General features: G+C 32.4%; 2 protein-coding genes across 6 annotated transcripts in view; both read left to right on the top strand.

The window, feature by feature from the left end:
- LOC127708906 (uncharacterized) overlaps positions 1–4,554 on the top strand; it is an 82,081-nt gene extending 77,527 nt beyond the window's left edge. Inside the window, exons 9-10 of one of the 2 annotated variants that reach the window (XM_052214063.1) lie at positions 3,486–3,558; positions 4,320–4,554. In XM_052214063.1, coding sequence (XP_052070023.1) covers positions 3,486–3,558; positions 4,320–4,446 — 200 coding nt within the window. In that variant the 3' untranslated portion in view covers positions 4,447–4,554. The remainder of the gene's footprint in view (positions 1–3,485; positions 3,559–4,319) is intronic. The other variant, XM_052214064.1, reaches the window with a different exon arrangement.
- Positions 4,555–10,497: 5,943 nt separating this feature from the next.
- LOC127708910 (uncharacterized) overlaps positions 10,498–26,869 on the top strand; it is a 58,230-nt gene continuing 41,858 nt past the window's right edge. For 2 of the 4 annotated variants that reach the window (XM_052214074.1, XM_052214070.1), the window contains exons 1-2: positions 10,498–10,575; positions 19,204–19,455. In XM_052214074.1, the coding sequence (XP_052070034.1) occupies positions 10,518–10,575; positions 19,204–19,455 (310 nt within the window). In that variant the 5' untranslated portion in view covers positions 10,498–10,517. Of the gene's footprint in view, positions 10,576–19,203; positions 19,456–21,367; positions 21,441–24,973; positions 26,070–26,869 lie in introns of those variants that run through there. The other 2 variants (XM_052214073.1, XM_052214072.1) reach the window with 2 other exon arrangements.

Genomic DNA, 26,869 nt, shown 5'->3' with positions numbered 1-26,869 from the left:
TTTTTATAAAATCTGAACATAAGTACACTATTTTTGCCTTTTTTTTTCTTCCTGAAAATGCAAGTACTCATTGCAGGAACATATCAACACACGACGTCAAGTGATAATCAATGCAACATCGACAAGTTATAATACTACTGTCAACGACAACAATGGCAATGAACCGTTCAAGGAGTATGAGGAAATTGATAGAACAAGGATAACTGAAGTCTTTATCATAATCATTGGCAAGACCATTTGAACAACAATGTTTACCAACATTGCTGTGCAGTTCATTTGAATAATACATACAAATGTACCTAAATTTTAATTCCCAAGCTTAATCTCTAACAAATATCCGAATGTTCAACAAGCACTTGCAATCCTTATCATGAATTCTGTCTGCATCGTTTACATTGAGTCTGAGATTAACTTTCCCAAACACTTGTTTTGATGATATTTTTGTTGCAGTGTACATTTAGGATTGTCAAAGTTTTCAGACAACGATCACCTTTGTAAAACTTTCGTTGAATTTTCAATAACGTTATATTTTAGGAATTTCAAAGTTGAAAAATCTGGAGAATTTTTTTCATAAATAAATTGACTTTGCTGTTTTAATATTTGGAATTAAGGTACATGCACGTCATTGTTTATGAAGCACGGAAATTTAAAAATCAGAAGTAAGCATGACGCGAACTTAGATTTTTTCACTTTGAAATGTTGATGTAGTATGTTGGTTATCATCATTACACTGTAACTGTTATGGCAGCAGTCGCACGCCAGAAAAACAAATCCTTAATGAGGTTTTCTTTTTTATTACAGAATATCAAATTAGAGGCTCTACTGATTCTACTTTGGTTTTTGGAAATCATGTAAAAATAGATTAAAATCATACCCTAATAATGATTGAGGCCAATTTTGGTTTAATATTGGCCCCTTAATTTAATCAAAAGCAGAAGACTTTTGTAAAGTTTACACCTCATAAGGATCATTAATACCGTTTGGTTTCAATCCATTCAAAGGTTCTTCAGAAGAAGTCATTGGTTACATATTTCCCAATAGTGTTCTATGTTAAACTAAGGTCCTTTTGGTGGCCATCTTGAACAGTAAATCGGCAACAAAGAAACCAACACTGCATCAGCACCTCACAAGGAACATTTCTGCCATATTTGGTTTCATTCCATTTAGTGCTATTCCTCTAGGAGAAGCATTTGTATGTATTTCCCATAGGGTCTTATGTTAAACTAAGTCCTCTGCTGGAGGCCATCTTGGATGATGGTTCGCGACAAAGTAACAACACTTGGTCAGTACCTCGTTAGGAACATTCATGCCATTTTTCGTTTCATTCTATTCAGTGGTTCTCAAGAAGAAAACATTTGTATGTATTTCCCGTAGGGTCCTATGTTAATAGATATAATAAGATGTGGTATGAGTGCCAATGAGACATCTCTCCATCCAAGTCAAAATTTATAAAAGTAAACCATTATAGGTCACAGTACGGTCTTCAACACGGAGCCTTGGCTCACACCGAACAGTAAGCTATAAAGGGCCCCAAACAATTATTAGTGTAAAACCATTCAAACGGGAAAACCAACGGTCTAATCTATATAAAAAACGAGAAACGAGAAACACTTATGAACCACATCAACAAACGACAACTACTGAACATCAGATTCCTGACTTAGGACAGGTGCAAACAAATGCAGCGGGTTTAAACGTTTTAATGGTACCAAACCTTCACCCTTTTTCTGAAACAATAGTGTAACATCACAACATAGAAAGACACACTATAACATATCAACTGAAATAGCTTAACTCAATCAAAGGACATATTAACACCATTGAACATACACTGAACAAATAAATTTGACCTATGACACAATGTAAATACAAAATAAATAAACTAAGGGAAGAATAAGAAAAGTAACATGTTATACCGGTAAGAAATGTTAGACAATTAAAGAAAAACAATATGTTCGAACAAAAATACCATCCATTTACAATAACGTTAAACACAGGTAAATGAAAATAATTTTGTTGTTAGGTATACCTGTACAGAACCAATAGAGAAAGGAAATATTATTACAAAATAAATAATTTTGATGTTCATAGTACGAAGTGAAAATTTATAGTTATACCAAACACTTATCAAAACTGGTATATAGACCAGATATGACCCTGAATAACATTAAATAACAAAAAAGCAATACAATTAGTATCAACAGGTCAAATAAACAAGACAGTACGATTTGAGAGTACTCGCAGTTAACACCTACTCCCCCTGCTGGAAGCCATTTTGAATGAAAAATCAGCTTCAAAGTAACAACAATTGGTCAACACCTCAAAAGAAACATTCATACCATGTTTGGTTTCAATCCAATAAACGGTTTTCTAGAAGAAGACATTTGTAAATATTTCCCATAGGGTCCTTTGTTAAACTAAGTCCCCCGTTGGCAGCCATCTTGGTGATGGATTTGCTACAAAGTAACAACACTTGGTCAGCACCTCATAAGGAACATTCATGCCATGTTTGATTTAATTCCATTCAGTGGTTCTTCAAAAGAAGACTTGTATGTATTTCACATAGGGTCTTTTGTTAAACTAAGTTCCCCGCTGGCAGCCATCTTGGATGATTGATTGCTACAAAGTAACAACACTTGGTAAGCACCTCATGGGGAACATTCATGCCATGTTTTATTTTCTTCCATTCAGGGGTTCTCTAAAAGAAAACATTTGTATGTATTCCCCATAGGGTCCCATGTTAAACTTAGTCCCCGCTGGCGGCCATCTTGGATGATTGATCGCCTTCAAAGTTACAAAAATTGGTTATTACCTCGTAAGTAACATTCATGCCATGATTTATTTCATTCCATTTAGTGGTTTTGTAAAAGAAGACATTTGTATGTATTTCCCATTGGGTCCTATGTTAAACTAAGTCCCTCTCTGGCGGCCATCTTGGATGATGGATCAGCTACAAAGTAACAACACTTGGTCAGCACCTTATAAGAAATATCAATGCAATGTTTGATTTCATTCCATTCTGTGGTTCTCTAAAAGAAGTTTAAAATGTAAAAAGTTAACGACGATGACGGACGACGACGACGGACGACGACGGACGCAAAGTGACGAGAAAAAGGGATCAAATATTGATTTAAAAAAAGGTACAGAAAAGTAAACAAAACAAATAACACGACCCTTATAAAAAGAAGGAAAGATAAACATGAACTTACAAAATACTACACAGAAAATGTACGTTTAAATAAATCGATGACAGCCAGATTTCACTGTAAACCAAGTTTGTAAACGGACCGGAACATAATGACTGATACTTCGCATTCTTTATAAGTTCATTTCATTTAGTGTATTCTTAATTGTGATAAATTGTTTGCATGTATTATGCATTGTTATATAGTTTGCTGTATTCCCTTGATACCACTGTTTGATTAACTTACACGTAACTAATTGAAATTCAGATAGAGAGAACAAAATAAAATTTTGCATTACAGGTATCACAGCATTTCTGTCTATTCTTATTATATCTGCAGCTATATTTGTATTGTATTTATACAGACAAAAGAGGTATGTGTTATTAATTTCCCCTATAAAGAATTGTTTTCACATGTCCTGTTTTGTACTTTTAAAAATCATAATGCTTTTGGAAATTTTTTACAATTCTAAACATTCCAGCATTATTTGCCTAATTGTTGTTTTTATCATGCTTTATTTCAAATATATACAAACCGATATGGCTCAAAGAGCTTGCTACGGGTTGTGTGGCATTGTCTGATTTTGTAGAAATTATACTTAAAACCCAAATTTCATGTGATAGAAAGAAGGTTAAACGATAGAACATTAAGATGGAATATGAAAAGATTGGTCTAATAGGGTGAAATCTGAAAATAAGAAACAAATCGAAATGGGTAAATGTATTACACTTTTCTTAATAAAAGTTACATTATCTGAGGTATTTCCTCTCATATATTTGTTATAGGACATGAAGTAAGAAATAGAATCAAACAACAAAATATTCTGTTTTTATCAGAACCAGCCGTAAAATAATGATAATACACATTATTCTCTTAAGATTAAAAGTTGTTGATGTACACATTTCGTTCAAGATGTAGATCGATTTACTTCTGCTATTTTAAATTTCAAGATGGCGGAGGACTCCCGATCTACCTTAATAGTCTTAAATTTTTGAACTGTGATAATTATTAGATAATCTTTCCATCTTTCATGGGTATTTATTAATAATCTGTAACTCCCAAATTTAAGTATCGACTTGCTATCTTAGGCTGTAAATATATTTATTGAAAGTTGTAAATACATATTCTCTGTAGGAAACAGTACAGTTTAGAAATACAAGGTCAAAATTCGAGAAAGACAAGAAAGGATATCTATTTTGCAACTGAAGACATTGCAGCGATCACCTTGGTTTGCAATGGATTCCAAGTGAAAGCGATATAAAGATGTTATCCATGCCAACGTTAAACACTGACAATTTTGCATATACAGCTCTCAATTCAGTTGAACAGGATACATCAACAAACAACGCAAACACTGAAAATGCTACATATACAATACTGAAATCAAACGAGCAGGGTTCATTAACACAAAATGTAAACAGTGAAAATGCTGCAAATACTGGTTTGCATACTAACAGACCGGGTTCATCAACAAACAACGTAAACACGAAAAATGCTACATCTACAGGAGTGAAATCAGTGAGACAGGGTAATTCAACAAACAAAGCAAACATTAAAAATGCTGCATATACAGCAGTGAAATTAGTCAGACATGCTATACCATAAAACAAAGTAGACATTAATAGTGGCATTGAAACCGAAAGTGAGTACCATCACCTAGATTTTACTTTGAAATCCGACGAGAAATGTTTCATTGATGGGAATGAGTATAATAGCACAAAGCAGAAGGTATCCGATATCGTGTATGAAGATCCATGGGAGGAAGAAACCTCAAAGTTTCATGGGGCTTTCTCTAAAATTAGGCAGGGTATCGTACACAGAGGCAGAAGTATACGGAAATCCATATTGAAAAGACAATCACGGATACGTGGAAACGATGCTTATACTGTAACAGAATTAAGTCTGGATGATTTTGTATATGATTCGCCGAAAGCAGAAAATGCGAAAGGAGATCTAGCAGAAAATAAAAATGAAGAGAAAGGCATGCTTAGCAAAGTAGAAGCAGTGGATGGTGTTAGTCAATTCACATTACGAAACAAAATAAATCAATAATCGAAATGCATTAAACAAGACACACGAAGGTCTTCAGTGAAACTGAAATTCTAAAAAAATGTTCTCATTGATAACTTTTAGAACACCAGCATCTTTTGAACAATACAACGATTCAAATAGCCATGACAACAGTGCGTAAATCAATACCATTTGTTTACAAAATTCAAGAAGTGACTGTATCATTTAAAGAAAAGTCATGTAAGCGAATTTGGATGATGTTCATTGTCTTACTATCTCCTTATATTTGTATGTTACCACGGTAATTTAGTCTAACTTACAAAATGTAGTCATGTTCATATTAGTACCTTCACGTCATTAAATATGTTTTAAATTTCAATATATCAATTTAAAACATCAGTGTTCAAGCAAAGTTAATCAATAAACAATATGAATTTAAGCCATACATTTATAAAAGTCTAATTATTCTAGTGATTTTTTTTTCAAACTGTACGCATAATATAATGTATTATAGTTTGTTATTATATTTTTTCTCAAATCATTAGTTAATTATGTCTAATATCTTGAAGACAAAATAAAAAAGACAAAATTAGTCTGTATCCGTAATATAACTTGTACATACATGTAGAATTAATGAAATAAGATTTCAACTCTATACATAAGTATAGCCATGTATCACACGTATGGTTTGAACAGTTTTGAAATATTATTTTTTCAACAGAAATCTGCTTTTTATTATTCATTTTTCAAAGCACAGTTTGAAAAATTATTCTCATAAACGGAATCTGTTTTTTCTATTAATTTTCCAATGAACAATTATGATTCGACAATTGTTGTAAAGCCCTAGTTAGCATTTTAGGGGTACTGACCTATATGTTTAACTCATCGTCTTCAACAATGTGCCTGTCCGTAGTTAGGAGCCTGTAGTTCAGTGGTTGTCGTTAGTTCATGTCACATTTGTTTATCGTAAATTATTTAGTTATACATTAGGCCGTTTGTTTTCTAAATTGAATTGTATCATATTTTTCATGTCGGAGCCTTTTACAGCCGACTATAGTTTATGGGTTTTTCTCATTGTTGAACGCCGTACGGTTGCCTATAACTATATGACTGTTTGTGCTTATATCTACTTTTTGTTTTAACTTGGATGAATAGATGTCTCATTTTGCGATCATACCACATCTTCTTATTTTTATATAAAATGTGTTTTTTTTTTTTTTATTTCTTATTTTTGTTCGGTCTGAATTCCAAAACATGTACATTTGGATTGCACATTACTGTCGTGGATTAAATAAGTTGTTGTTTCATATGTTAAGTGCAGTTGTCCTTATAAAAGTGTATGATAGTTCGAATTTTTTAGCTGATTTTCAGACATTCTCTGATGATACGTGTTTAGCTGATAGAAATCCTTATTCTTTAATTTTTCTCAACAATATGAACGTCTCATAATAACGTATAATTATATTTGTGATGTCGGTTTATGCAGTTAAGTTCTTTTCTGCACTCTTTCTTATCGTACATTCTTACGCGTACTGTTTTGTAATTTCACTAACCAAAGCCAGCATTGAGAGTTGAGTCTTCATACAAATAGACGAATCTCTCAAGCTAACAGCTGTCTATTTTGAATCGTATGATAAAGTTGTGAGACTGGAAATGTGGAATGCGCCAAAGAGACAACAACCCGACCATATTGCAGAAAACAGACCTACTTAACAATAATGTATACTACTGTAGTTCAGCGAAAATGGACGTCACACTAAACTCCGCAAAATATAAATGAACCAAAATTTTAAAAAAGACATACAAGACTAGCAAAGGCCATAGGTTCCTGACATGAGACAAGCGCAAAAATGCGGCGGGGATACACATGTTTTGTGATATCTCAACCCTCCTTCCATACCTCTAGCCAATGTGGAAATAAACAATCACACAGCAATACGCAAAGTAAAATGCAGTTTAAAAGAAGTCTGAGTCCGATGTTAGTAACAGAAGAAACTAAGCAAAATGACAATAATTAACATTAATTAACGAAGGACTACTAGCAGTAATGTAAATGACATGCCAGCTCCAGACCTCGATCAAACTGATTGAAAGTTTATGTCTCCATTATATGAAAATCAAGTACAAACCCATGGAGTTATTTTCTTTCAGAACGACAAGTCATTCTTTTGAAGAATCAACCCGGACGATACCAAGTTTCAATGAAATTTGCTACAAGTCATAAGATAATGAACTGTATAATGTCATTATTGTCCTGATCAAATGCAAACTTCAATTTACTAAAAAATTAATTCGTTTGATAGCTATCGTTTGTTGTTGCAAATTGAGGGTTTACTTTTTTAATTTTCCATATTTCGCAGGTTTAAGGCAGAAACAATCCTTTCCTCTGTTTATTGGACTGAAATACCAAAAATCGTTGTTGGCGCACGTTTTATCTTGCGAAGAAATATAATGTTTAGTTTTGTTAATTTATCGCTACAATAAAGGGACATTATATGAGATGAATTTAATAATGCAAAACATTTCATAACACTTTAAAACAAGTTAGATGTAACACATTCGTGTGTAGGATTTGGAAAATTTTATTTTTTTTACATTTATTGGAAATAATACTTTGACCTATGGATATTTGTTTTTCGTGTTACATGTACTTGATCACGAATGTGTGCTCTCTTCATGCCAGTTCTTTTTTTCTACATCTTTATATACCTTTTACAAATGACCCAATATTCCTATTTTCTATGAAAGAACGCCCACGTACTTTAAAATAAGGGGGTATATATACTATGTATTCTTGATTCTGAGTTTTATATATATAAAAAAGTTGTATTGCAAGACAAAAGAGAGAAAACAATCACTCTGAATTTTTCGTTTAAAAATTTGTTGAAAAAATAATCTGCTTTTCCACGATAAGGATGTCATGAAAATAAGCAACAACAAAGAAACAACATAGCATCCCTTTTTCATAAACAAAGTTGATACAATGAATAATTACTTATTAAATTACTTTTATTTTTCATACACCATAACAATTCATTTGTGTCTTGCTTCGTGCAGTTACAGTAATATTTCTATTGAAAATGGACAATGATTTTTAAAGATCATATATCTAGATTAATTAGTTAGTTTTATTTCACATTATAAATGTGCCGTAAGGCGTATAAAAACCTGAACACATCAGAAAAGATTAACCCACTTTAATGTGGTCTGTACAATAGGATGAAAATACTGCAGATCTTTGCAGATATAATATTTGTTTACGGTATATAAGTCAGATAATGCATATTTTAAAGTTTTTCTTGTCGTATAACACACCTCGGGGTGTTAGGATTGCCCAAAGAAAAACCTCCCGACGGTCAGTCTTTCATTTGACCAATCCTGACGTCCCTCGGTGGTGTGTAATACTTCAAGAATAACCTTCAAATATGCATTATCTATAACATAACCCGTATGTTTATCCTTCCAATATATGAAAAAAGGTAGCGGAAGATACCAAATGAATTTTCGCATTGATAAGTCGAAAAGAAACTGCCGACGCCGTGGGAACATGAGCAACGCGAACCCCATCAATAAATGGGAGTGGTCTTAGGTGTTCCGGAATTATAAGGAGATCATACTTCAATGAGCACTTGAACTTGGAAATCATGGTTTAGATGCCCTATCAGCAGCATCCATCAAGAAAATCATGATAGTAAATATCGTATCAACTTGGCGATATATACTCCATATGAAGGCCATGCTGGAATGTTGTTACATAAAAATTGATATTTCACAACTGAGAAGCTGAAATCATCTTTTTGTCATATAGCTTTGATCGCAGTCGATCCTCATTATCAATTTCTATATGTAATTCAAAATATGGAGCAGACTTAGCTGTATCTGTTTGTATTCAATATTTGAAGTTTAATGGGACAAATGTGTTCAACATAGTCACCAAACTTTAAATTTTTTATTACGATGACATCATCTATATAGCGGAATGTGAAGTCTTGTTAAGAATGATAAATAGCTATTTCTAGAGGCTATACCACGTACTACAGGTATAACATTATTTTAAAGCTATCAATACTTACAATGATACGAATCACTTAAAACTCTTTCTACTTGGATGTTCGCTTGGCATTATGGGACGTATAAATACACATCCACGTCCGTTCGGAGAACAAAAAAAAAAGAATAATCTGAGGTCTTATGTTGGGCGAGTCAAAACACCATCTACGTCTAAGAACAAAGACAACAACTTTCTGAATGGATATATGTCGCCTTTCGTATGGATCTTCCTCCCTCCCCCAAACAAAATATCCTAAATTGATGATGAAAATTTCCTGTCCTCAGTCCTGGTCGACCTACCTTGTAAAATCCAGCTATTGCATTTGAATATTTTTTCAGAGCTTACTTTAATCGCAATAACATCATTTAAAATTATTGAATAAGAAAAGTAAGGTTAATCATTTATGTTCTTCAATATTTTCCAAATTTATTAACTATATTGTTTATTTGAACAAGAAATTCGAAAATGCCAATTCATTTGATATTGTGTACAGAATGAAAAAAGGTCGTTCCAAAAAAAAATCTGCATAATCCGTAACTAGTATATAAATATAGCAAATACTACAAGTGACAAATACCAACATGAGAGTCAACTTATGTTTGTTTTCTCTTTTATAATATTGTACAAATAAAGCTGATGCATGTGCTTAACAGTTCAATAAAGGTTGTTTGAAAAGCAGTCAGTAAAGAAAGGTTTTGGTTTCCGACATAAGGTTTACAGTATTTAAATTTTTCATTGTTAGATGTTGAAGATACATATTCAAAGTTTTGTTATGTTTCTCCCTGCCCACATCCCCAACCAGAAACAAAAAAAGACAAAAAAAAAAAAACCACATACAACAACAACAAAAAAACACAGTCAGGATTGTTTGACGTGCTCAAGGCACAACATGTGATAGGATAAAACCAGTTTAACGTGAACACAAAGAATTAAAATTGGGATTACACAGAGTTCTTATTGCATTGAAATGTGATGAAAACATCAATTTCCTTTAAGTAAATGGGAAACACTTATGTTACTGTTCTTACAATGGTATTTACCATGTTAATGACAACTTCTGGTTTTCTATAATTGAAATAAAACTGGTCAATGTTCCCCTTAAAATATGAATAGTTTATAAATTTCTAATATAATTAACATGTAAATGCGTTTCCCTAATCATGTTAATTTAGTCTATCAATACATTTTTTTCATTCACTATTGTTCTTTTTAACATTCTAATAAATGTTTCCGTATTTTTTAAAACAACGGGAAATGATTTTTAATTCAAAATGGCTGGAGAGATATGGTCAAAAACGTTTCTGATTTTGATGTTGGTTATAGAAACAGGTCAGTAATCTCCTTTTGATAACGAAGGTGAAGAAAAAAGCGTGTACATGAAACAAAATTGTAAAAGGAGGATTATTTTAATATTTCAAAAATCATTAATATTAACTAACAGCGTATTATGTATTTAACTTTCATGGCAAGTCGTTTTTCTTTCTTATTCAATTGTCAAGATATGTCAAAAAGCAACAAGATATCTTATAAACATATATAGAATAACCATACATTGTCTCGAAACATACACTTTATTTGTACAAGGCTTAGAAACAGGCAGAAAGCGAGGCTTTGCCGAGTATAAATAAAATTAATATTTCGAGACAATGTATGATTATTGTTTATATACTGCAACTCCTATTACTGTTCCAAATAAAAAGATTACGGTAAAAACCATCATTTTTAAATTTGGAGCGGACGACGTAAATTTTCCGCGAACCTGTATATTTTATTGACGTCATAAATACAACACTACGGAAACGCATTGTCAACGTCATAAACAAGGCGATATACGGTCAGTAACTGTATATCACAAGTGTTTATACGGTCAATGCAATTTGACTGCGCAAATAGCACAGCTACAGTATATAATAAAATATCATGCATACTTTTAAAGATATCTTATATACTTTTAAAGATATCATATATACTTTGTATCTTATATACTTTAAAAGAAATTGTATAAATTGTACATGATATCTAATGAAGGGTTTGTTAAAAAATATCTTAACAATTATGAGATATCTTATTTAGTATAAAAGATATATTTTAAAGTTTATAAACTATCTTTTATACAAAGATATATATTGTACAAAATATAACAATTACATTCAAATCAAATAAGATATATCATTAAAAAAAGATATCCATTATACTTAAAATTAAGATATTTCAAAATCATATAAAAAAAAAGATAAAAACGACTTGCCATAGTTATGATAAAAGAACAATTCATGTTTGAAGTAGTAGTTTTGTAACTAAAAGTAATTTAAGGTTTCATAACAAATATAGATGTAATATACTATGCAGTTTTAAAACTCTCATGAGCATAATAGTTCCGCGTATGATCGACCCTAGCATAGTACATAGTCAAGGCGTTAGGGCTCTAATATTGCTCTAATTATAACAATTTTTTCATTGAAAAATTTTAATATAATCTTTATTATTTTTGTATTTATTAAGTATTAATACTGTTAATGTTGTAATAATTATTATTCTTAGAGGAAGAATAGGATTCGGAATAATCCAGCTGAAAGGTCGAAGTGAGAGTCTTATAAATTACGTATCCGTTTCATATATGTCTTGAAGTTTTGTTTGTAGGCCAGAACAAATATGTTGAAGATCTACATTCATAACACTGAGACCGTAAAATCGGAGTCATTAAATATACTCTGCAACCGTTATTGTCAAGTCTAAATCAAATGTAGTTATATTGTGTACATCGATTATTAACATGAATTTTTCATAAATAACTTCCGGTGTTATTAATAGTATTTATATGACGTGAGCACAATAAATTTCAATTATTCATTTTCATTATTTATGACTAAATTTGAGGTTTAGATAAATAACGAGGTTTTGACTTTTAGCATACTCATGATATTTCGATAATTGTTGTTTTAATTCTTACACTGTTATATGTGCGAACACGTTTAATGTCAGTGGTTGTCGTTGGTTCCTGTTGTCATATTTGTTTTTCGTAAAATATTTTATTTTTATTTTTAAGGCCATTAGTTTACTCGTCTGAATTACTTCACATGTTTCTTGTCGGTAAGTTTGATAGCCGACTATACGGTATGTTTTGTTTACATTGTTAAAGGCTGTACGGTTGTACATAATTTGCTCACATCCACCCTGGTTGATAGTTGTCTTATTGGCAATCATACCACACCTCCTTTTTTATCAATCCAAAATGTCTTAACAGAAAGTTGTGATTATATTAAAAAACCGACGGATGAAGATAATAAACAATGTCAAAACGTGCAGGCTTTAATCAAATCTGTATAAATGTAAGTTGATGTAAGCATACGATCTGTATTGTGTCTCATACTATTAAAGGCAGATAATCTTTAACGACTATATTATATTAATGTGTAAACACGTTAATTATGAGCTATCAAAGTCAAGTAGATCGTGCACATTTCTGAGTAAATTTAAAAAAATTTCAAACACATATACTTTATTGTTGGTTAGCATTCGTTAGCTGTCACTATCCTATAGATTAACAACTGTTGGTTATATTGATAATTTAGAATCTTCATTGAAGGTGGAGCACGAATGGTGTGTTAATTAATTCTTTTGATGTGTCATTTGTATGCAAGAGTGGCATCCCTTTTTGCTATGTTCAATTCGCAAAAGTATATTGAATTTATGCGTGTATTGTCCCCCTTGAACCGGCTCATAGTTTTATATTTACGTAAAGTTATTTTATTTAATTTTAGAAAATTACAAAATTCAATAGATTTTAGATTTTATTATTGGTTTATTAAAGACATTGAGGTCTGGAGCTGGCATGTCAGTAACTGCTAGTAGTCCTTTGTTAATATATGTATCATTGTCATTTTTCTTAGTTTCTTTTGTTACTTATTCTGACATCGGACTTGGACTTCTTTTAAACTGAGTTTTACTTTCCACCAGATACCAAATGACGTAAAAGTTTGCAAATACGGGTCACCGTACGGCCTTAACCATACTTAATTTTTGTATCGAAACAAGACTGTTTGTTAGGATGTAGCATGTTTATCTATTGTCATTCATAATATCAAATATTTGATTTGAGTTTAATTAACGTTAAAACAATTTTCACTAAAAATGAATGTTACTTTATTCAATTATGACATGTATAAGGACTTAGTTACACAAATCTACACGTATTGCTGTGTGTTTGTTTATTCTACTTTGGCTAGATGTATAGGGGGAGGGTTGAGATATCACAAAACATATTTAACCCCACCTCTGGCCTCTGTTTTATTTTTATTTTATAGATATAAGAAGATGTGGTATGCGTGCCAATGAGACAACTCTCTATCCAAGTCAAAATTTATAAAAGTAAACCATTATAGGTCAAAGTACGGTCTTCAACACGGAGCCTTGGCTCACACCAAACAGCAAGCTATAAATGGCCCCAAAAATTACTAGTGTAAAATCATTCAAACGGGAAAACCAACAGTCTAATCAATATAAAAAACGGGGAAACGAGAAACACTATGAACCATATCAACAAACGACAACTACTGAACATCAGATTCCTGACTTAAGACAGGTGCAAACAATTGCAGCGGGTGGCCTTCGGCTGTTTTCTGCTCTTTGGTCGGGTGGTTTACTCTTTGAAACATTCCCCATTTCCATTCTCAATTTTTTTCATGTATATTCATAATTTCATTTATTTGTTTTGAAACGTTTAGAATGATTAAATTCCAATATAAATAACCATTCATATTTTGTAAAATATTTTTAGTTACATGTACATTCAAGTAACAAGCTCAACGACTGTGCAAGACCGTCAAATGATGCAGAAAAAATGCCTTAATATTGTTGCATTACTTGATTCCCTAAAGACAAATACATGTATGTTGTGACACCCCTAACACAAACACAACACAAGATACACAAACGCACAAACACAAAGACAGAACACAATAACCACCACTTCATTCCAGAAATTTCAAACTTATGTCAAATGCTTTAGTGAGAAATTATCATTGGAACCTATATTTGCACTTTTATATAAAAAAAAGACTATATATGAAAACCGAATTATATTATCTCCCAAACATGATAAAATGTTGGGAAAATTAACCAGAGTTATCTTACATTAATCACAAAGAGGGGCTAGCAAACAATTTTTGATTTGAGTTTAATTAACGTTAAAACAATTTTCACTAAAAATGAATGTTACTTTATTCAATTATGACATGTATAAGGACTTAGTTACACAAATCTACTAATATTATTTGATATTATGAATGACAATAGATAAACATGCTACATCCTAACAAACAGTCTTGTTTCGATACAAAAATTAAGTATGGTTAAGGCCGTACGGTGACCCGTATTTGCAAACTTTTACGTCATTTGGTATCTGGTGGAAAGTCATTGGTATTCATATCACTTATTTCCAATTTCAATAAGCGATTCTTTTGAGACCGCCCTAATCATTGCTTATTGTTTACCTGTAGAAGAGATAGTCTTACTCGTACTCGGTTTCTGAGTCCGACGGTTATTTTTAATCTCTATTGAATACCATAATTTAAATGATAAATTGGTGTTTAAATTACACACATTGTTGTTCGACTCTGTAAGAACACGTTTATGATTGTTAATTTGAGTCAAAAAGCCTTTGCTTTTACTACAAAAAGCAGTGTACATAGAGAAGAAGGAAACACCATAGATTTAAAATATATCTGGTTTGACCGTGCTGGGAATATTTCATTCAAGTCTAGTATTGTACAAATATACCAACGAGGGCTCATCTCATTAGTAATCCCCATAGCAATAATGCATACAAAATTTGTACATAATGAAACCAATTTGTCTATATTGTTAAAAAGGTTCATGTCAATACTGTCATCCCCCTTACACATGGACTTCATGGTCATATTGCATGACAGACTAATGGTAGCATGCGTATCTTCTGCACTTTTTAAGTTTCTCTTCTCTATGTACACTGCTTTTTGTAGTAAAAGCAAAGGCTTTTTGACTCAAATTAACAATCATAAACGTGTTCTTACAGAGTCGAACGACAATGTGTGTAATTTAAACACCAATTTATCATTTAAATTATGGTATTCAATAGAGATTAAAAATAACCGTCGGACTCGGAAACCGAGTACGAGTAAGACTATCTCTTCTACAGGTAAACAATAAGCAATGATTAGGGCGGTATCAAAAGAATCGCTTATTGAAATTAGAAATAATTGCACCTGTCCTAAGTCAGGAATCTGATGTTCAGTAGTTGTCGTTTGTTGATGTGGTTCATAGTGTTTCTCGTTTCCCCGTTTTTTTATATTGATTAGACCGTTGGTTTTCCCGTTTGAATGATTTAACACTAGTAATTTTTGGGGCCCTTTATAGCTTGCTGTTCGATGTGAGCCAAGGCTCCGTGTTGAAGACCGTACTTAGACCTATAATGGTTTAATTTTATAAATTTTGACTTGGATGGTGAGTTGTCTCATTGGCACTCATACCACATCTTCTTATATCTATAAAATTTAAAAAAAAACAGAGGCCAGAGGCTCCTGACTTGGGATAGGCGCAAAAAATGCGGCGGGGTTAAATATGTTTTGTGAGATCTCAACCCTCCCCCTATACATCTAACCAAAGTAGAATAAACATACACACAGCAATACGCACAGTAAAACTCAGTTTAAAAGTAGTCCAAGTTCGATGTCAGAATAAGTAACAAAAGAAACTAAGAAAAAGGACAATGATACATATATTAACAAAGGACTACTAGCAGTTACTGACCTGTCAGCTCCAGACCTCAATGTCTTTAATAAACCAATAATAAAATCTAAAATCTACTGGGTTTTGTAATTTTCTAAAATTAAATCAAATAACTATACGTAAATATTAAACTATGAGCCGGTTTAAGGGAGACAATACACGCATAAATTCGATATACTTTTGCGAATTGAACATAGAAAAAAGGGATGCCACTCTTGCATACAAATGACACATCAAAAGAATTAATTAACACGCCATTCGTGCTCCACCTTCAATGAAGATTCTAAATAATCAATATAACCAACAGTTGTTAATCTATAGGATAGTGACAACTAACGAATGCTAACCCACAATAAAGTATATGTGTTTGAAATTTTTTAAAACTTACTCAGAAAGGTGCACGAACTACTTGACTTTCATAGCTCATAATTAACGTGTTTACACATTAATATAATATAGTCGTTAAAGATTATCTGCCTTTAATAGTATGATACACACTACAGATCGTATGCTTACATCAACTTACCCTTATACAGATTTAATTAAAGCCTGAACGTTTTGACATTGTTTATTATCTTCATCCGTGTCGGTTTTTTAATATAATCACAACTTTCTGTTAAGACATTTTGGATTGATAAAAAAAAAGGTGTGGTATGATTGCCAAAAAGACAAGACAACTATCAACCAGGGTGGATGTGAGCAAATTATGTACAACCGTACAGCCTTTAACAATGTAAACAAAGCATACCGTATAGTTGGCTATCAAATTTACCGACAAGAAACATGTGAAGTAATTTAGACGAGTAAACTAATGGCCTTAAAAATAAAAATAAAATATTGTACGAAAAACAAATATAACAGACAGGAACCAACGACAACCACTGAACTACAGGCTCCTGATTTGGGACAGGCACATAACGATATGGCGTGGATAAACATGTTTATTTAGCGCTCAACCCTCCCTTGACCTTGGACAGGTGTGTAAAACCAGAACATTGAATACACTGTAAAACTAAGTAGCAATTGGCTTAACTCGGTAAATATCGGTACGAGGTACAAAAACAAATAACATAAAAAAAACAACTGACACAATGTACCGAAATAAGAGTTATTGAAAGCTAGTTCAAAGCCAATAACAACTAATGAATAAATCATGTTCCCCATGATTAAGTATCAATCAGTACAAATCCAACAGATTTAGTGTAAATATGTCATAAACGATCTAGAAACGCATGATATAAGTAAGCAGTATCTACAGGATGTAGGATAAAATTATCATAACTGTTCATATACTAGTATAGCAATATATATTTAGTTATGTTTTAATTATTAGACGTAAAATCAATGTTAGTACCAATAAAAAAATATATCTAAAGAATTGCAGCCGCTTCTCAGACTTTATATAACGTCACTAGTGTCTGAGCAGAAAGTTGATGAACCAGGGTTATGTCAAAGAACATTTCGTCCTTTTTCTAAAAAAAATTCATCGGAAGAGACCAAGACCTTGTTGATAAATATTTCGTATCAACTTCACAAATATTACACGATTGTCTTGAAGTATAGATTCTAGGTACTGGCGTTGTGTATCATCATAACTAGGTGTTATAGTGTTCTTTTAATTGTTTTTGCAAGTTATTACTTTTCCTGTTTAGTCTATTTTTGGTAATATCCATTCGACGTGGCTCGGTACTTATTTATCCCGTCATGGTGATATTGTGCTATGGTAAATTTTTGTATTCTTGTCTTTCATTTCTTGCTTATGTGCTTTGTCTTATGCGATTTTGTTTTTTTGTTTTTTGATTTTATTTGTTTGTTGTCATAGGGATTAAGATTTATACACGATGTTGTCTGCTGCATCCCTATTTTTAACATGTTTACCTTTTATGTCTGTTTGTTTTGTTCACACATTGTTGTCAATAGAATCTTATGCGACTGTCATTCACGTGAGAGAATTAACTAGCTATAAAACCAGGTTTAATCCACCATTTTCTACATGCCTGTACCAAGTCAGGAATATGACATTTGTTTTCAATTCGTTTAATGTGTTTGAGCTTTTGATTTTGCCATTTGATGGGGAACTTTCCTTGGAGTTCGGTAATTTTGTTATTTTACTTTATATCTAAACGACATTTTTACGAAATCTATACAAATTCATGATAGATAGACGTAAAAAGGTAATAGTATTGTTATATTATCTTTCCTGAATATAGTCCACGATTAGTTAGAAACACTCAGCTATAACGTAAAGTATGATGAACGAAACAATACGTACTCTGATCAAAAGCATAGAAATCCAGTAAGACATAAATGGTTTAAAACTAAAATGATTTATTAAAAACCTTCTTTCATCAATCGAAATATATATGAAGTCGGGTATGAATATATCGTGTTGTGACGTCTTTTAAAAGACAATAGATATAACCCAACAGAAAGAGTGTAGGAAACTCAAAAGACTCATAACAAAAAAAAAAACCCTAGTATTTGTGAAACATGTATTCAGGAAACTAAAATATATTATAGTTATCGGAACACCTTTATGCCAAAAAGTTGAAGTGTGTTGTATTATTGCTGAATAGCCGACTACAATACATGCTATAAAAATGAAGAAACAATATACAATATAATCTTTTTATAATCTTTAGATCGCCCTCGTATTTTTGTACATTGTTATTGTTATATATACGCGTAGAGTCGGGTCGAAGTCACCAACTGATTGTAAATCTCTTATAGCCTCATGTAGTTAGCAGGTTGAGCAAAAATGGGTTAACCAAAAATCAAACATAATATAGCCATACTAATAAACTGACTTTTTACTTATCACATTGACAGTTACCGTAAGGTCTTTCAACAATCAAAAATTTATAGAAAGACCACTAACAACTAATCAATATATTCCCTTAGAATTGTTATGAAACTCTCGAAATATCCTTTTCTTAATACATTTTCTAGTTTTTCAAATGCTTTTACACCTTAGATAAGAATGTATATGTTAAAATACAGCAGCAACCATTCGTGATAATTAACCTTCCGAAGATAAAACTGAGCGTAAGACCGTGAATAAAACAATATGATGTATGTAGCCATGTATGCATGCTCAATAAAAATATGGACAACAATTAAGAATATAAACTGCATAAGATTTTGATATTATCTAAATTGTGACAAGTTTGTAAAATGACAATTTCGTTTTAGTCATATACAAAGTCGATAGCGGAAATGATGACAGTCATACAGGAAAAGAACATAATCCAAGTACTAGCAGTCCAACTGGTTCAGACTATACGTTTGATTTAAAGAAGAACTCAGCAGAATGGAAAACATTAATGCCAACACAAGTGGAAAGCAAAAGTGACTCTACAATTGAAAATTTGACATCAAGATATGAGTTCAATACGACAAACAACCCTTTTCTCTTCGATAACTCAGTTTTTGTCCTGCAGATAGGTATTGTATATATCAATTTGTATATTACCAACATCAACTTTGAACTTTAACCTTGAGTGTAAAAAATAAAGGAGATACTGGGAATGAACGCTTGGGCGCTCCGGAACGGTTGGCAGTTTCTTCTCTTCATGTGGCACATGTTGTGTTGCAAACTAAAAGATAAAATCGAGTAATGATTTGCTTTTGTTAATGTCAAAATCGCTGGAAAGTGGTGGGTTTTTTGTTACACCAAATGGAACACATTCTTCCATTAGAAGGGGATGGCAAGTACGGAGGGAACATTTAAATTGAAACAAGTTGAATAGAAACTGACAACACCATGGCACTAAACAAAAAACAACGAAAATACCCACAAGTTCACAAAATGTTACATAAAACACCAAAGACTGAGCAACAAGAACTCCTTCGGTAACTGTGGTAATCGTTATCTAACGGCAAATAAATCATGATGGGGTCCATAAAACGTTCAAGGGAATTATTTCAACGTAACCACTTGGAAGTCTTGATACAACATCTTCTTTTTAAGTAGTTTACCCTGATAGACAAATATTGAAAGGAAATGCACGCCCTTGAACATCGTACAAGATATCTATTTGCAGACGCTGCTACAGAGAAATGGAAAGTTAACAATAAGAAAAATAAAAGATTCTCTGTTGTAGTGAAGTTTACTTCTCAACCGACTCAATTGATGTAAATATCAATATATTAAAATCTCATTGATCCATTCAAATGATAGAAATCAAAGTAAAATACAAAAACTGATGGAATCCCATGCTTTCGAAAAGAAGCTAGAGAGCATTGAAATTTCACAATCGGGAATAGAAAACAATCGATGAATGCATAGATTGGAAGTATTCTGGTATTTAGATACCTAAGATCAAGAAAACATATGTCGTGATTGGTACAGACTTGAATGTGATTATTCTGTTTGAATCAATTTTTTTGGTTTTTGGTTAATAAACAATGTTACTGGAACTATGTTGTTCTGTCATTAACTAGATTAACACTCTGTCACTTGCACATAAATGTTTCATGTGTGATACACATGCTTGGAATCCTTAGGTTTCATATAAAAAATGAACGATTGATTGATTGATTGATTTGTGTTAAACGCCACTTTCAGTACTATTGAGTTGTTTTTTGTGGCGGTAAGTTTTTAGGGAGGGGAAGCCGGAGTGCCCAAAATGACCTCACAACCTCAGTGTTGACAGGCTAATGCTACAGTAATTTGACAACCAAACCGCTTGGCCATCAAGTATCTAGCCTACCACACTAAAATATGTTGTGCAGTGCGTGGGTGCATCGGTCAAGGTAGCATATAAATAACGGTTATAAAAATATGATTACTCTTACATTGTATTATGTAGAAGCCCATTTTTGCTATGTATTCATGTATCAATACCAATACCAATTTGGAAAAGTATCGCCATTATATAAACAATTGCTTTGGTGCTTTTTAAATGGGCATTTGGTGTGAAGTTCAAATGAATGAAGATTTAAACGAATTGAAATATTGACTTGCAAGCCAATAATATATCAGCGATGTTTTTGACCTTAGTTTGACAAAAAAATGAACCAAACTGACGGCTGATTATTTCAATATTGTGCTTTTATAAATGTTTGAAACAAAACAAAATTGTATTTTGATTTTTTTTTAATCTAAATTGTAGCTAATGCCATTTAAAATACTGTCTGAAGAGAAAAAGAAATTTGTTTAATGAATGGTTGTATGCTCACCTTAACCAAATAGATACAAGAAGATATTTGAAGGAAATTGCGATTAATATCCATTTTTGTATCATTTTATTAACTACTAAATGTCCTGTCATGACTATGTTTAATGAGTAAAATTGATCAAATTTATAAAAGATTAGTTATGTCTTCATATACTTGTGATGCTCTTTTCTTACAGGCATTGCTATAAGCGTGTCATGTTTTGTACTTTTAATCGCAACATTATCGTGCTGCATATACAGACCAAAAAGGTAAGCATGAATCTTCAGAACATATTGTTTCAAACTGAACAAAGAGTCAATAAAGAAAAATAGTCGATTGGTTTTTGGTTTAACGGACGGAAAAATTGTAGCTGCTTCTAAAAAAAAGTGTTGCTTTGAAATAGTTTACATTTTAATTTTCTTTGTGGTTCGGTTCTTTAAATTGTGAAAAACCGAATAAGCTCTGATGGTTGGCCTTAGGTTTGAAGTGTGAATTGAAGCATTGAAGTGTCGGTTATATTTCAAATATGCAACTACCGAAAGAAATACATAACAAAATGACATGTACATATAACCATACAGTCTTTAATGTAGATTGATAAAAAAAAAAGTCTATGGTATACTTATTTGTATTACTGTAGGTAAACATTTCGCAAATTTAAAGTTACGTAAAACCAACATGGTTTGTACTAGGAACTGTTTTTACATTCTTGTGTGAACTTTTTTTAATTATGTCCAGCAACCGATATTACATAGTAAATATAGGACGTTATCATATTCTGTCATACTAACACGCGTCGGTTTTATTACCTTGCTGTCGGTAGTTTTTTCTAGCTTGCGTTCAGAATACTCTTGGAACTTGGAACCTTATTTTATATAGTGCAAATGTACGATATTGCTCAGTGTAATTGTGTCTATTCTTTTCTGTTTTTGCTGTCTTTTATACCATTTCAAAGTAGTGTGTTTCCTGTGGTAAATTTTCATTCTATGTTCTACTGTGCTTCTTACTGATCGAGATTTAAAAAAAAGAGGTTTGTGATTTACCACCTATTTAACACCTCCACATTTGCAAGTACATCGTCACGGACTATTTTTTGTTATAATACACTATTATTATTAATTTCAAGACCTGGTGTTGATCTTTAAAGTTTCACTTTGATTGAATCGTATTTTCATACTTCATACACCCAGTTTAATTCTAAACACGACATATTTTATAATTTTTGAAGTCGGTGAAAGCTCTTTTTCAAATCTTATGTGTGTGGTCCAATACACGTTTACCTTGTATATATATTCATATTTAAAAAGACAAATATATATGTAACTTAATAATCACATGTATGTCCGGCCTTGAATATGTGTCCATGATGTCAGGACCGTCTTTATTTATTCAAATCCGTCTCATGATAAAGTAAACTTTCTAAGTAATGTGACGTCAATTGGGATGAAGGAACATATAATGCGAAAGGATTTAAACCATCAACCCTTACCTATACTGAGAACGGCGTGTAACATTACTACATAATGAAAAACTGTACAATTTAGCTGGAATTGGCTAGTTTGATTCATAAGTTCTGCACAAAGCTCCCATTTTAACTAACGGAAAAAGAAAGACAAAAATCTATTTCAAGTCTTTGTTTCTTACATTTTTGACAAACAGTACAGACATACAAACAGCGTACTGATTGATACATTGTCTTAGATCCATGATTTTTTTCATAAGTTGTTATTGGCTTTGAACTAGCTGTTAGTAACTACGAGTATTCTCAGATCTGTACTTAGTGTGTTTGTGTTGTGTTAATGCATATGTACCGGTCAACATTCATTTTGTGTTTTTGTTAGATGTATTTCTATTTGAATCAATCGGAAAAGATAAGCTTTTTTATCTGATCTTTAGCTCACCTTTCCAAAGGAAATGTGACCTTTTGCCATCACTTGGCGTCCGTCGCCGCCGTCGTCTTCGACGTCGTCCATCCGGTGTAAACTATTTCAAACATCTTCTCCTCTGAAATTACCGAATCAATTTCAACACAACTTAAGCTGAATGATTCTTAGGTTATCTGGAACAAAGTTTGTGCTTTATTTTTTGTTTCCTCAGAAAACATGGGCGTAATGGTTAAAAATAGATCGTAGGTTACATGTAGTTTTTGACTTATATCTCAAAGACTAAATCATTTAGAGCAAATCAGACAAAAAGCTAAAGTATTATTAGGTCAAGGTCTACCTGTCCTGAAATTATCGGTCAAATCGGGTATCTATCGGGTTATTATCTTGAATATTATTATAGATAAAGATAAACTGTAAACAGCAAAAATGTTCAGCAAAGTAAGATCTACAAATAAGTTTTATATGACCAAAATTGTCAATTGACCCCTGAAAGAGTAATTGTCCTTTAAAGACAATTTTTCGCAATTTGTTCATCTAGTTTGCTTACTTTAAAAATCTTCTCCTTTGAAATTGCTGAATCAATTTCAGCCAAACTTGGGCTGAATGAGTTTCAGAGTATATAGTATAAATTTTGTATATTTATTTCCTTGTACGTCAAGAAATATAGCCACTATGGCTTAAATGGAACATAGGGGTAAAATACATTTTTTGCTTTTGAATAAAATATGACAGATACAAAGAACATTAAAATGGCATTTTTAAGCCACTCATTAAAATATAATGAAAAGCAAAAATAATCATTGACGAAAAATTTAAGCAAAAAATTACAGGTGAGCGATTCAGGCTCTTGAGAGCTTCTTGTTATAGTTTGTTCTTTTATTGTACTGTTACACCAGTGTCCCAGGTTAGGGGAGAGTTGACGCCTTCAAACGAGTTTAACCCCGCCACATTCTGTATGTGCCTGTCTCAAGTCTGTTACATGTATTCAGTGGTTGTCGTTTGTTGCCGTGTAACATATTTGTTTTTCGTTCATTATTTTGTACTTAAATTAGGCCTCTATTTTTCTCGTTGCAATTGTTTTACATTTGTCATTTCGGGGCCTTTTATTGCTGACAATGCGCTATGGGTTTTGCTCATTGTTGAAGGCCGTACGGTGAACTATAGTTGTAAAGCTCTGTGTCATTTGGTCCCTTATGGAGAGTTATTTCATTGGCAATCATACAATATCTTCCTACTTTTATAAGTTTCACTGTCGGCGAAAAAAAGCAAGGTAACATACAATGTATGTTTGCACCACAGTAGCACTTAGTTTGTTTTGTCATTGAATATATCTAGTCTTAGGTTTGGGCATCATATCTATCTTCTAGGTCATACAAAAACAAAAACAAATACATATGAAAATTATGTTTTATGTTTTACTTGTCAATAACAATTGTCAATTGTCAGTTTTACTGATATTTTATATTCACTCGCATAAGAAAGTCCTTGGCAAGTTAAAATGATATACTTCTGTATCACATAGGAAAATCCTTACCCGACATATTGACATATTTGAAAACCAAAATTGTGATTAGAAACCTTTAACGATAAATGAACTTTTATTTTGGTTAAAAATCATTCAGATCCTTTAGACTTGAGATAAAGTGATTGCTATGGATGATTTATTTCGCGACCAATTTCCATGGACTGACAAAAAGTTGTATTTTCGTTGGTACTTGTTCTGTCCTGTCAAAGTTCTCAAACAACACTAAAAGAACTATATACCTTATTGAATAGTTCATTCAATATCCATGAACAATTGGTACCCAACAAATAATAATGAGTCATATGATATCAACAGGGCTGCATTTTAACCACACAAATAACAATGACAGCTAAATGTAAACATACACAAGTCTTCAATTTATTTTATATAGGGAAACATATACATTTCCTATTTCAAGGTCAGAAGAAAATATTGTCATGGCCGTACAGGGGCATTCACATCAACCAACTACTGTTTTAGCTGATAATTATTCAGATCCTGTAGACATAGCATCGACATCAAATGAAGTGGAAGGACCACGTTTCTGTGCAACCGAATCTTGCCAAAACACAAATCACCAAAAGACAGAAAACGGTGAATATCACCATCTTGACTTTACCATGCGATCTGAAACAGCAGGTCGTTTTGAAGACAACAGTGAATACGACCATGTCAGAGCTAATGTGGTCAGTGTTTTCGAACAGCCATGGGACACGGCAACGTCTAAAGTGAACAAATTGTTTTCTCAGATTAGCAAAAGCGTTGTACAAAAGGGTCAAAATATGCGAAAATCCTTAATCAAAAGGCGCGTCTCACGATCTGGTAGTCCAACATTAAAATGCCGAGCAAGTGATTATTGTTATCATTTGAAAACACAATTGAACATTCAACAATTTGTATTCGACTCTGATGTGGATAATCAAAGTAATACAAGTAACGACGTAGCGAATTCTACCGTTGATTCCAACAAAGATGAGTGCGTATTTAGAAGGAATGACAGTGCATTTCCAGTTTTACCATATTCAGAGAGAATAAACGTTAAAAGTACACACATTTATGACGAACCCGACGACGGAAGAATGTCTTTAAGAGAAAGACTCTTGCATATGATCTTAATAAGACCACTTAAAATGCCATTTGGTATAGAACTCGATTTAAGAGGATCTAGAAGCAAATCTAAAATTTATTCTTTAGAAACACCTATTGATGAAATAGACGAGAGTGTAGCTTAAGTTGTATAATTTTAAATAGTAAAAGATGTATCTGGGAGTCTGTGTAAATTAGTTAAATTTTCCAATGATTAATTATGTCAAGAATACCAACGTTACTCATGTTACTAACGTATTACACTGAACAAAACGTTACATGTTCATCAATGCAGTCTAAAACATGTATAATCCTGAAATGGAATTCAACGAAACATAAAAGGATTTTTTTCCTTTAATTAATCAAGATGTAAATTCCAATAAAAAAATTTTAATCACGTTTTACGGAATTTGACCTTTGTTTTGTCCGTTCTTTTTCTATTTTTTCGGTTTTATTAGCATGGTTCTATTAAAAATTTTTGATTTTTATATGAACATTACTTTGCGCATACTACAAAATTGAGAATGGAAATGGGGAATGTGTCAAAGAGACAACAACCCGACCATAGAACAGACAATAGCCGAAGGCCACCAATGGGTCTTCAATGCAGCGAGAAACTCCCGCACCCGGAGGCGTCCTTCAGCTGGCCCCTAAACAAATTTGTATACTAGTTCAGTGATAATGGACGTCATACTAAACTCCACATAATACACAAAAAACTAAAATTAAAAATGATACAAGACTAACAAAGGCCAGAGGCTCCTGACTTGGGACAGGCGTAAAAATGCGGCGGGGTTAAACATGTTTTTTGAGATCTCAACCCTCCCCCTAGACCTCTAGCCAATGTAGAAAAAACAAACGTACAACAGTACGCACAGTAAAATTCAATTTAAGAGAAGTCTGAGTCCGATGTCAGAATAGGAAACAAAAGAAAATAAACAAAATGACAATAATACATAAATAACAACAGACTACCAGCAGTTACTGACATGCCAGCACCAGACCTCAATTAAACTGATTAAAAGATTATGTCTTCATCATATGAATATCAGGCACAATCCCTCCTGTTAGGGGTTTAGTATTATACCGTCATAACATATATGAGAAGAACATAACCCGTGTCATGCCAACAACTGGTTTTAGAATAAATATGCGTTATTCCGATGCAAAGACCCTATAAGTGAATCAATATTAAAGCCAA

This window comes from Mytilus californianus, unplaced genomic scaffold (assembly GCF_021869535.1).
Source record: "Mytilus californianus isolate M0D057914Y unplaced genomic scaffold, xbMytCali1.0.p SCAF_7, whole genome shotgun sequence".
Lineage (NCBI taxonomy): Eukaryota > Metazoa > Mollusca > Bivalvia > Mytilida > Mytilidae > Mytilus > Mytilus californianus.
Note: the sequence above shows the minus strand (reverse complement) of the source record. Positions and strands in the feature narration are given on the sequence as shown.